This window comes from Coffea arabica, chromosome 10e (genome assembly GCF_036785885.1).
Source record: "Coffea arabica cultivar ET-39 chromosome 10e, Coffea Arabica ET-39 HiFi, whole genome shotgun sequence".
In the NCBI taxonomy this organism is placed as follows: Eukaryota; Viridiplantae; Streptophyta; class Magnoliopsida; order Gentianales; family Rubiaceae; genus Coffea; species Coffea arabica.
In genome coordinates, this window is record NC_092328.1 from 38,869,235 (window position 1) to 38,882,136 (window position 12,902).

The 12,902-nt window shown below is 37.4% G+C and overlaps 1 protein-coding gene across 1 annotated transcript; it reads left to right on the forward strand.

Moving 5' to 3' along the window:
* Positions 1 to 11,960: 11,960 nt before the first annotated feature.
* On the forward strand, positions 11,961 to 12,605 carry LOC140015224 (uncharacterized). Its single transcript, XM_072067137.1, has one exon. It carries the CDS (start codon positions 11,961 to 11,963, stop codon positions 12,603 to 12,605), a length of 645 nt encoding a protein of 214 aa, XP_071923238.1.
* Positions 12,606 to 12,902: the final 297 nt, after the last annotated feature.

The following is a 12,902-nucleotide window of genomic DNA, read 5'->3' on the forward strand; positions in this document are numbered from 1 at the left end:
CTGGGTCAAACACAAAAGAAGAGGAATGAATGATGATGAAACATTCATAAATGCTAAACTCACTTAGTTGATAACAAGTAAGAAAGACTTGGATTCCATGCAACATTCGAAAACTCTTAACATGACCTAAAGACACATTAGAACTACTAATCGAACATGCTTCACAATTACTAACATAATGGTCACACAACTTAAGGACAATAAATGAATCATAAGGACTTAACTCTATATTTGGACCATGAATACAATGCAAACCAATAGAACAAACACAAAAATCAGATTTGACACAAGTGATATCAGCTACAAAATCATTCAAAAGATAACTCCCTTTCGACGTAAGAGATTGGTTTACGAAAGCAGTGCACTTTGCCATAGATTGATGGTAGAAATTTGCAACTTCTCGAAAGATCATCAATCCATCAAAACATTTAGAACTGGTGCATGTCAAAACCATCTTTACTTCATTTCAACCTGCCAAAAAACATTAACACTAAACAAAGTAAAGTTAAAATCGTTAGAAGAAACATAGGATCTTTCACCCTTACTCAAAATCAACTCATTTTCAGACTTTTCACTCTCTTTTTCTCGCTCAATAGCCAACTAAATAGCTAACTTTTCTCTCTCATTACTCTCAGCTTCTTTCTCTTTTTCACCTCCCTCGGATTTTACCTCATCAATCACTATTAGCTCAACTAACTCTTTCTTCATACTATAACGCTCATGCTCATTTTTCATATATGTTAGATCGATACAAAGTTGCTCATAAGTAAGTGATACAAGTGCAGAACGATGACCATTAAATACGAAGGAATACTTATTAGTACGTGCATCAGATTTAACTTCTCGCCTCAACATCCACGCTTTTCCCAACAACACATGCGTCGTTTGAATTGGGACTACATCACACAACTCCTCATCCACATACTTGCTAATTCGAATAGGTACAATTGTGTGCTTAGTAACCCAAACATCACCATGAGCACTCGACAACTTATACGGTTGAAGATAATCAATGGTTGGAAGATTTAATTTCTCAACCATGATAGCACTTGCATGATTGACTTCACAACTCCTATCAATAGCCAAACTACAGGTTTTATCTTTGACACCACAACAAGTATAAAACCAACCATACAACTGAGATTTGACGATGTCCAACTGCTCATCTACACCATATAATGCCACTTCTTTGACTCCCTTAGGATCAGGAAGAAGATGTTGTAAGCTAGCTTTTATATGTCTCGTATTCGCCATGATGTATGAGGAAACCTGTAAAAAATTAGTGAAACAAAAGATATTTTCCTCACCACACAAGCTCAGGTGTTTACACTCGTCACTCGTGTATCACTCAAGTGTATTACGCTCTATTGATTTTACCAACTCTTTTAAGTCCTTGATCACAACCCTTGAGACAATATGAATTTGACACAATTGATCAAGAATGACCAACAATTCAACTCACGATGGTATGTAACACAGAATGAAAATTAGACGTAATTCAAAGCTAGACAAATCAGATTTGAAACTAAAAAAAATAAGACACAATTCAATAAAAATTTAGGAACCTAAAAGTTACTCTACCCGAAGTGCTCCTTGGTTGGTGTTTAGAAGTTTAGTTTGATTGATTCTTGGATTCACTTTTGGAAAGCAAATTGCTGTTTTAAAAAACTTTTCTAAGTGTGATTCAAGTGGCTTGACAAACCAAATTGAAGAGAGATTTATGTGACCAAATTTTGTCAACAATCCAAATCAAATTAGGTTTTCAAATTCAAGACTATTTTCTTGTTTCCAAATTCAAGATTATGATCTCTCCAATAACTTGTTTCTTTCTCTTTTTTTCAGGGATCAAGGTTTTCTCTTTTTTTTTTCTTTCAATACAAATCAAGAAATAAGAACAGCCGCAATTCCAAGTTCAAGAAAATGAACTAGGGTTTCAAGAACCACAAGATTTTGAAATTTTTAATTCAAGATTTTCAAGAATCACAATAATACAATCCAAAAATTTCAAGAAACACCCAAACCAGCTATAAGACTCAAGAACAATAAGAGATAAACACAAGGTATGCAAAAAAAAAAATTCAGATAAACAATACTGCTACAGTGCCATGAACAGTACCCCGATGAACAGTCTTTTTTTTTTCTTTTTTTGGCTCTATTAAAATACAAACAAAGATAATTCAACAAGAAATAAGAATTGATCAAATGATAACAAAGGTTATCACAAGCGATTCAAACTCTAGAATGATGTATAGAATTTTTTTTTCTTTTTTTTTTGAATTGGGAAGGGTTTGGTAGAAGAATAAAGGATAAAACAACAAAACAAAAGGATATTAACCTGGATCAAGAGTCGAAACTCTGATACCAATTGATGCGGACTGGATTCTCCAAACTCTCGCTCTCGAAGAAATGAATTACATAGATAGCGGAAGTGTGAGGACTCGTAAAAACTATTTTTTGATGCCTAATTTATGGCTTAATAAATTATTTAATTGGATTTTTGCCACGAGGAATGTTTTCTAGCCTTATTAGACCTAAATACATGGAAATATAATTTCGTTATATTTTTAAAGTGACTCGTTCTGAAAATTAATTTCCTGGAGTACGTTTAGTAAAAATAGTGAATAGTACTTGGAGATTTTATCCGCGTAGTAGCACAATAAGCTTGGAATATTGGAGACTTGTACTATGGTCCTAAAATAGGTAATCTTATGAGTAAATACTAAGTGATAGTTAGTAGCGCAATCGTTATAAGAATTTATTGGAAGTTTCGCGTTATAGCGTTAAAATTGACGGTACGCGTTTTCACACGCGCGACGTTATTTGAGGGACTTTAGACCTTTATATCGGGACAATTAAGAGTGAATAACACTTACATGAATATAAATGCATTGGAGGTTCAGTGCACTAGTGAACCAAACGCGCGAGAAAATCGAACCTAATCGCGCCAAACGCGCCCCTAATGAGAGTTGACTTTTGGGTGAATTTCCACCACTTATTTCACCTTCTCTTGGAAGCTAAAGGAAATCAGATTTCTCTCCATCTTCTCTCTCCTCATAGCCGACCAAACACCCTCCTCTCTCTAACTCCATTGCTTCAAAATTTCTGCTCCCTAATCTCACTCAAAACCACCCCAAATCATCTCCAAATTCAACCAAACTTGCACCACACCTAGCTTGACACTTGAGGAGCATTTTGAGCTGCAAACAAGGGCTGGAAATCACGGTTTTTCTGGGGTAATAGAGGGCCGAAAATTCTGCTGAACATCAACCCAAAGTAAGTGATGATCCACTCTTGGAAACTTGAAGTTTGGAAGCTATCTTACCTTGTTAAGTTCATGCATGCATTTGGTTAGCTTGATATGGATGTAAAATGTGATAGTGGGCTCTTTGTATTCCCACACTTGGGTTGTTGTTGCTGATTTGAGGATCAATGTTGGATTAAATGGTAGTTTAATGGTTATAATGATGAATTTATGGAGTGTTATTGTTGGGAACTCAAGTAGAGGTCATGACCAGAAATTGCCGAATCTGCCCCTGTTTTGTTCGGCCATGATAAGGCCCATTTTTGGTGATTTATTGGCATGATCCTGATGTGTATATGTTATATTATGTGTGTAGAAATTTTCGTTGGAAAACATTAACGATTGGATGGGCAAATGAATTTATTCATGAACTAGGCATGCTGGAAAATTATTTTCGGGTAAAACTGTCCAGTGGTTGTATTTTGGCCATAACTCTGTCCTCGGGTGTTGAAATCAAGTGCCGTCGGTGGCGTTTGAAAGTAGACATTCCTAGCTTTAATTTGAGATAAAATGTACGTTCGGATTCTTTGTGAGTGATCCGAACCAAACGTTTTAAGTTAGCTGTCCTGTCTCTCGGATTTGCTGGAATGGCTTGTTGAGGCAGCAACTTGAGGCTCAATTTTGAGCTGGTTTCTTGCCAAATTTCAGAACATTTCCTTCTGTGAACATTTAGTCCCGTGAATGTATTTTCTAACGCCATAAACCATGCCTCATTCCGAGTTAAATTGATTGAGTTGTGACTAAAACAAGAGGACTGCCCTGTTTTGGAAAAACGTAGTATTTGGACTGATTTGGGGCAAAACTTGGGAATGATTTTATTAATTGAAGTTCTTGATGCTCATCACTTACCAAAGGTATCATGGATGAGTCTTAGACCTTTGTTTCACAAATGAACCATGTTCGGATAGTTTTCTTGGTTAAACGATTTGAAATTGTGAAATGAAAGTCACAAGGCAGATTGCCTTAGAATTTTTCCTGAACTTTGGTTGACTAATTAACTACCTTCCCGAGGGTATTTTTCCATGAAATTTGATAGAGGAATACCTTGCATATAGGAGTAAAATACTGCCAATTTTGGCACCAATTCAAGTTCGTTTCGATACCGAATTAAATTGCTAGTGTTGGAGGTTCAAAACTGGAAATTCTTCTTCAGTCTTGAATCTTCCTCAACTTTGAGCTACCGTATCTCGGTACTCGAAACTCCGATTCTTGATCCGCTTGTTTTGTTATAAACCTCACTTGTAACACTAATTGAGCGGTAAATTTCAGAGGCCGGTTTGCAACATGTGAATCGTGCCGAATTTCCAAAGTTGGCCGAAATCCAACTTAATTCTGCCTTGTACGCCGAACCTGTACCTTCAAGCTCATTTTTGAATACCTTCCACTTAGATTCATGGAAAAGTGTCTTTTAAGAACTTTTAGTACTTTCTAAGAGGTTTCCAACGGTACCAAGTTTTATAATTTTGGACCTACTGAGTGCAAGATCTGATTTTTCTAAATTTGACGCGCAAAGCTGAAATTTGCTGATTTCTTAGAAAATGAAAATTTGAAAACTTGTTACTCCTTCTTGATGATAATTGATCGCTTTAAACTTGATTTCATGAAGGAAATCAGTTTTTCTTGTGTTAATAAAACCTCACTTTTGAACCTTTATTTTGAGTGGCTAAGCTTCTTGGTTTGAGGTATTGACTAGTCCAAATAAGCGTAACTCCTTTCTTGATTAATACGTGATTGTGAGTGAAAAATACTTGTTAATTGCTTCAGGTGCTCAAGCGAGTCTTGAAAAGAATCCCGGAGGGGACAACTAAAGATTTTCTCGCTCAATTACTTTTGAATTGGTGAGTGTCAAGTGCCTGACTTGTCGTGTTTACTTGATTTACCTGCTTATATACGTGAATATCACTTGATGAGACGAGTGTGTACTTTATCGCACTCGCTCTCCTTTACTTGAACTTTACTTGTATTAACTTGGTTTTCAAAGTCGATTGAGTGAATCTCGTCGACTAAAATATACCCGTTTTCGTGTGCGTGTCGTGTTGCCATGCATGTCGTGTATGTCGTGCGTGTCTTGTTGTCGGGTGGAGTGAACCTCCTCGACTTATGGGGACGCCCAATTCTCTTAACCAATCTTACAACTCGAGCCGGCATGGGCTTGGTCGAGAAGTTTGATAAACCAAGAGAGTAACAAAACACAACTTGATCTTTTGAGATCTTGTTCGGCATACTCGTGGAGTATCGCCCTTTCCGTGCGTGTTCAAAAATCAAAACTCGATCTCTTGAGATCTCGTGTGGCATACTCGACGAGTATCGCCTTTTTCGTGCGTGTTTGGTTTCGGATCCGAGAGGGTGGAATGTTGGTCGGAGGAAGTAATAAGTGAAGTTTCTACGGATAAAATACCCACCAGGATAACGGAGTGTCATCACGAGGGGGTATCGGATCGAGCCGTGGCGAAGCAAGAGGAAAATAGCTCCTGAGAGCTCCTATATCCTTGAATTGTTTCTGTTTATTTTTCTCGCTCGAATTGTAAATTTCTTGAATATTGGGATTGTTATTTGGACAACGTGCTTGCATGTGTGTTTTCTTGGCCTCACGAGCGTTTCGCTCACCCCGTAGATTTGTTTTCCTTAATAGGATTGGATGGAGTGAAATTCGTTGGAACCCTTTGGATGTACTTTTGTATTAGGGTTTCAATTGTAATTGACTAGACATTTTGGCTATTGTATATATTTGGGAATTGATGTATCTTTTGGATCCTGACGTAAGAATTGGATAACGGATGTATTTTGAACACGTGGTACAAGACTTGGATATTCGATTATGGAAGCGATTTTTCCTTATTAGACTGGTATAAATTGTTATTTATTGTTAAGTTTGAATTGATTTGTCTCGAGTCCTGGCGAGAGCTAGGCAGGCGTTCCGCGGATACCCTTGGGTTCGTCCTTGGGAGAAGTGGGGGCGTCACAGGAAGGATCTATTTCGACCAGATTATGGTTACAAAGATGCAACAACCTTGACCCGTCTAACCCACGAAATTGCGAACCTTCAATCTAATCGCGACCCATAAGTCAACAAGATAGTGAACCAATATGTGTTGATAGAATGGCACCACAATTCAACGTGTTCTTAAATTGATAGCCAAACTTGAACAAAGGAGACACAATTCACTTTGTATCAAGGGACACTCCCAAAGGAACAAGAAAGAGAACAACTTTCAATTTTTATTCATCTCATAATTATCTAATCTCTGAAAAATTGCATAAGGTTGGCTATTTACAGCCTTACGAGACTCAAAAACCTAATCTAAGTTGGAAACAATACAAGTTTCCTTATTTGACTTGACTTCTAAATTTGACACAACTTTCTAAACAAATTTGGAAGCAATTAACCACTTTTCTAAAACTCTAACTCGACTAAAATAGGAAATTAACTAATTCAAATTGGTTTAACTGTGGTCAACATGACCTTGGCCTTTATTCCCCTTATTAACGACTAAAAAATAACTCAAAACTAACCCTAATTATTATTGCTGAAAACTTAATTAAATAAATAATAGCAAGAAATAAGCATGATACAGGTTTGGATCTTCAATGATTCTTGAACTTGATTGCATCATCAACATCATAAGAATGTGAAGACCTGTAAAACGAATTTTCATCGAGTTGAAGGGGATCCGAATCTTCATGTTCTCATCATTAATGAATACAAGATGCTCAGCACACCTGCCTCACATTCTGCCTCTCATGCCTCTTCACTTTCAAGTGATTCTCAAAGGAGTAAAACTACATTTCATGGAGATGCCTAAAAAATAATCACTGATAGGTACAAGTTGGAGTTTAAGAAGAGAAAAATGGAACTTGGGGGTAATAATATTACTAATCAAAGATGGTCCAAATTTGCTTGCTTTTTTGAAATTCAGTTAAATCGGTAGATGTCTATTTTCTGAATTGAAATCAGATTGAATTCGAATTCGATAATTTCTATTTTGATTGCGAATTAGGTCAAATTTTTCCAGAACCATTTACGAAAAATTACCGATTTCAACCTACAAAATCACCAACTTCGAATTCGATGCTCATCCCTAGTTTTAGCAAACTACTCCACAAGTTGCGAAATATGCGTCGTTGACTATCAATGTCAAACCCAAAATCATGGTTCGCCATTAACTATAAAAGTGACTTACTTGGCTTCAGCTTCCCTGGCCTTAATCCCATGAGCCACTTTATTTTGACATTGTATAATCTAGGACACCACCTGGGCCACTTGCTATAGCCGATCAATGCATTGATTGCGTTGCAGGCTCTTCAAGCATTTAGCAATAGCCTAAGAACCTGGTGAATCCATAGGTTGTTGAATGTATTGTGTGTTGCTATTAATCCTTGTCATCATGCTCGTGTTAATTATATTAATATCAGTGAAATGTTGAAATGGATTTCTTTTCTATTTTGGGTGGCCCCTTTGACTTGTTGATAAATTTGAACAAATCCTTTTCTATCACCTTTGAATATAATTTCTTAATACCACGTAGTTGTTGGTAGAGTGTGAAAATGTACCATGATACTTGCAAAACTCCCAAACAAGCATCTTTTTGGTTGTGGCATGCCGATAATTCTTATGGTACTTAACCCTTCATTCTGCTTGTAAAAAATCAAAGATAATTTCCAATTGTTAGATATCAAAACTAACATTTAAGTCCATCAACAGGCTTCTTCCTTTGGATTGATGATGAACATTGCACCACCAATTGTTGCGTCTAAGGTTGGACTAGTGTTTTACATGTAAACATTTTGTCGCTGCCTATTTTTGCTACATCAATTTCGAGGCAAGCCATAGATCAGCATGCTTTTCATACATGAAGAACAAGTTGGGCTTTGTCCCTCTAAATGCCAGTCCTTATGTTGGTATCACCTTCAACTCCGCCTTTCATTCCTATATGCGCTCGAACCGATTGACATTGTTTATCAAGTCCCTCAAATCCTGAAAGCTTTGCCCTCAAAATATTTGACTGCCTCAAAGTTTCTCATCTCTACAAGAGCTGGATCAACATATTTCTCTGAGACTTTCGTATTGCAATGCATCCTAGCTTACCTGAATCATTTCAATAATTGGCCGGTTGTTTCTTCTACCTTTTGAACAATATGGCTAACATTCGTGAACTTCAATTTCAGTAAAAGGTTATGAAATTGGTTGTGGAAGGTTTGTCCCTTTTGGTCCCAATCCTTTATTGAATTTGGTGCTAACTTGGTGTACCAGTAAAATGCCGCATCAATCAGTGAATATGGAAAGAGTCTGATCTTCAAGAACTCGTTAGTCCTAACATTTTCACATTGAATATTGAATATGCCTATATGCTCGATCATTGATTATTTGTCTTCCCTCGTAAACTTAGTGAAATCACGGAATTTGAAACCCCAGGGAGAATATAGGTCCTATTGACCCAATTCGAGTAAGGCTTATGATAAGCTAGCCTTTCTCTACCCCCTACCGCATCAATAGCCATATGTCTGATCAACTCTATTAAATCCTGTCGTTTAACATAATCAGCAACTTGATCAGACCTTCTATGGATAGGTATCTACAAGAATGCTATATCAGTACGCAGTAGTAGTCTCTAACCATTCCATTTCTCCTTCCAAGAGTATGAAGGCATGTCGTCCTACCATACTTTTCCTCAATCGTTATTTTCCCAAATGTCTGTTATATCATGAAAAGCCTAATAGTCAACCATTATCACTAACGTATTCTCCACTACTTATGGCTGGAGGCACTATAATTACTGGCTAGGCTGATGCTTATTAAGCAAATATTGAGATTGGCATACCTGTAAGTCAGCCCATCGTTGTCAATCTTCCATTGGTAGAAAGATAAGGAAACCATATCTTTGACGTGATCCCACAATGTTGGTACTGATTATGCCCCTTGAGCCTATTTTTCAACAACTGCATCCTGTCTAGTATCTTTATCATACCAGGTGGCATCACCTTTTCATTCGCCTGAGAAGTGTCTTCAATCCATAGTTATTAAACCCGGTCGGGGAGGAACCCGGTATAAGAGGTGGGTCAACAGGTTACTGGTTCAACCAGTGGGTGAGTGGTCCAACCGGTGGGTCACTAAATATATTTAAATATTATGTCTCATAATTTTTTATGCCATAATAAATATTCAGTTAGTCTAATTTATTATAGAATCATTAATTCTTATAAGAATTAAGAACCTAAATTTAATTAGTAATCTACCAAATTCAAGTATAAAATTTTATTTAAGTGTAACTATCTAGTTTATTTATGAATTTTAAGTGCAAAAGTTTATTAAGAAAAATATTTGCCTTTAAAAGGAATTGTGTAATATGTTATTTTTTAAGTCAATTTCATAATTTATAGAGTTTGGAGAATAATAAAATGTTATTAAAAGATTCCAAATAAATTTTGTTTTGGAGAAATAAAATAAGAATAAAAGTCTAATATATAGTATAAGAAGGACAAGATAACAACATATGTGTAGTTGGTCCGGTGGTGATTGTATTCTATCAACATGCTCGACGTTTGGTGTTCGAACATCAATTCTAGCATTTTCATAAAATTTTTCCATGTAGACCGGGTTCCTCATAAAATCGGCCAGTTCACCGATTGAACCGCCGGTCCATTGAAAAGTCAACGGGTTCAATGCAAAAACGATCTTATTGATAACCTGGCCTGGTTCAATTGTCGGTTCACCGGGTTGACCAGTTGAACCATCGGGCCGGACTGGGTTTAATAACTATGCTTCAACCACTATTGTTTTTTCTTTCGTAGTGCTCACCTATTCTGCACGGGTGACAAGTGGTTGTATGGCTGTGGACTCCTTGAGACCGATTTTAGTCATGGGTTTGTTAATCATCATAGTAGCCCTTTTGTCCACAGGTCCTACTATTACCTACTCAACCTGCCCCCAGTCTAGGATTCCACTGAGGTTGCGAGCCTCTTGAGATCAGCAACAAACAGGTCCATTTGAATATCCAATTTCTATCCCATTGCATCAGCCGTAGTGCTGGTATCTTATCAGAGTTTTCTAACTGCATCTTCCAAGCACGAAGAGGCTCAAATTGGCACCACTTTTACACTTTTAGTCTCCTAGTAGAGTTTATTGGCTAGGCGGTCCGTGATCATATTCATCATCTGTTTCATGGGCTGCTCCTACTATTTCTCCATAGCATTCCAATGAGCCTCCTATCTACACATCATGTGTTCGACAATTCAGGCCTGCAAAGCCTGGAGATTAGCAAAAGATCGACTTGCGGCATCGGTATCAAAACCTACTGTAGAGGCCTGAGCATTGGGAGTCTATTCTCCTTGACCCTCGTCTTGATCTGGCATATGAGGCATTGATTCTTCAAAATCAACAGTTGTTCCCTTAGCAGTATCATTATTTTCGGCATTGTGCAGTTCCGTTTTCCTGACACGATCCCTTTGGGCATGTCACTATGTTTGTGTCAATTTTTACCAGCCAACAAACTATGACCGATAAATGGCCAACAAACTGTGACCGATAAAATGATGGTTGCTAGCGTGCCACCTAGTTTATGCTAGAAAAATCAGGAAAATCTTATGATTGAATCGATTTGTTTGGAATGAGATGCATCGATTATGCCGACCTCTAAGACGACTGCTGTTTGTCCTACCTTGGGCACCTCAAGGACTTAAAATTCATACCAAGAGCAACTTATCAGAAGAAAAGGGTAATGAAACAAGAAGTGGAAACTAAAGATGATGAACTATATAACTCAAAATATGCTGGAAAACATATTAAAATTGCTTGAAAATGGAATGAACTCTTAAATTAAACTTGCTGATTTACACAGAGATTAACATCGATATACAAGAAAACATGAAACTATTGGAAATCTAACATAAAAATTAACTGATTGCATAAGAATCTAGAAATCCTAAAAATTAGCCTAAATCCTCAAAGAAAGCTTTGAAAATCCTAACTCTAGCCTATGATTTCTAAGAAAAGCTATTTCAAAAAGAAAGAAGCATTAGATTTGTCATTTTTGTGAAGTGAAAGTCGTCTTCGACCTGATGTATCTTTAGATATTTATAGATGTGTAGTTTCCCATCAAAATCATCTATTTAACTCCCTTAATGCCCATATTATGCTCATATCAGCCATATTGATTACCAAACATGGGTAGTGGTAACTGCCCGCTCCTATATCTTGGGGATCATGTAATTATCTCATCCCTAATTTGCAAGGACACAGGTTGATGCACACATTTTCTTCCTAACTGTTGAAGATACCCACCAATTACGGCTTTGATTAGGATGAAGATTGCAAAATTATGACCTTGACTTTTGTGTCAACAATTACGGCTTTGATTAGGTTGAAGATTGCAAAATTATGACCTTGACTTTTGTGTCAACAATTACGGCTCCTTACCGTGTACAATTGTATCTAGCTAAAATTGTAGCTTAGTTCATAGCTCTAGTTTAGGCAAGTTTTGCATTATAAATTCATTCTCAAGCATTGTGCAGAGACTATGGAAATCATAATACAAGCAAATTTCCTTAAGTCTGTTCGTCACTTTTACATGGTACCATAGCAGGTCTGGTACTAACCTTTTCCAAGGTTTCCCTCATCATGTCAATAGCAAATAATAGTTTCAGTCAGGGAACTCTCTCGATAATGAACCTTTTCAAGATCCAACATCACCATATATTTCTCACATCGGCTGATTACACTAATTCTTCCCTTGTGGCCGTGCCGCTTGATGGAGATAACTATCAGAGAGGGAGAAAGGCAATGTTGAACGTGCTCCGGGCTAAAAACAAGCTCAGATTCATAAATGGAGTTATGGAGAAACCAACAGACAACCCTCAAGAAACACTCGCTTGGAGCAAGTGCGATGGTCTGGTAATTTCTTGGTTGACTAACTCCATCAATCCTATTTTATATGATTCTATTGTCTACCATGAAACTGCTCTTGATCTGTGGAAAGATTTAGAAGAAAGGTTTGGACATTCAAATGAACCACGCATTCATGAACTCCGGCGTGAGATTGTGACAATGACCCAAGGAGCAACCAACGTGTTATCTTTCTTTACCCGCCTAAAAGGTGCATGGGATGAACTTAATTCTCATATGACAATTCCGAAGTGTACCTGTGATGCAGCAACGGCATGGCAGGCTGAGAGAGATAAAGAAAAAGTTCACCAATTCCTTATGGGTTTGAACGACAGTTTCAAAACACTTCATTCTCAGATCTTGGCTATGGAGCCTCTCCCCACCTTGAATAGAATCTATTCAATGGTTGTAACAGAGAAAAAATAGTTGAGTATCACTCAGCCCAAAGAGATGGAATCAGCTGGTGCCTTAGCTGTTCAAAATCAACCCAATGTTATTGCTAGCCATTTTCAACCCAATACTCCTGCCAACCGTAGCAAAGGAAGTCAACCGAGACCCCGATGTGATCATTGTCATAAAAATGGACACACAATAGATCGTTGTTAGGAGCTGATTGGGTATCCAACCAATTGGCACTCGAAAGGGAAGACTAAAACTAATTTCACTACTGCCAATCTTTGCCGAGAGGAAACTTCCTCTGACTGTAAGCAGCAAGGACTCAAT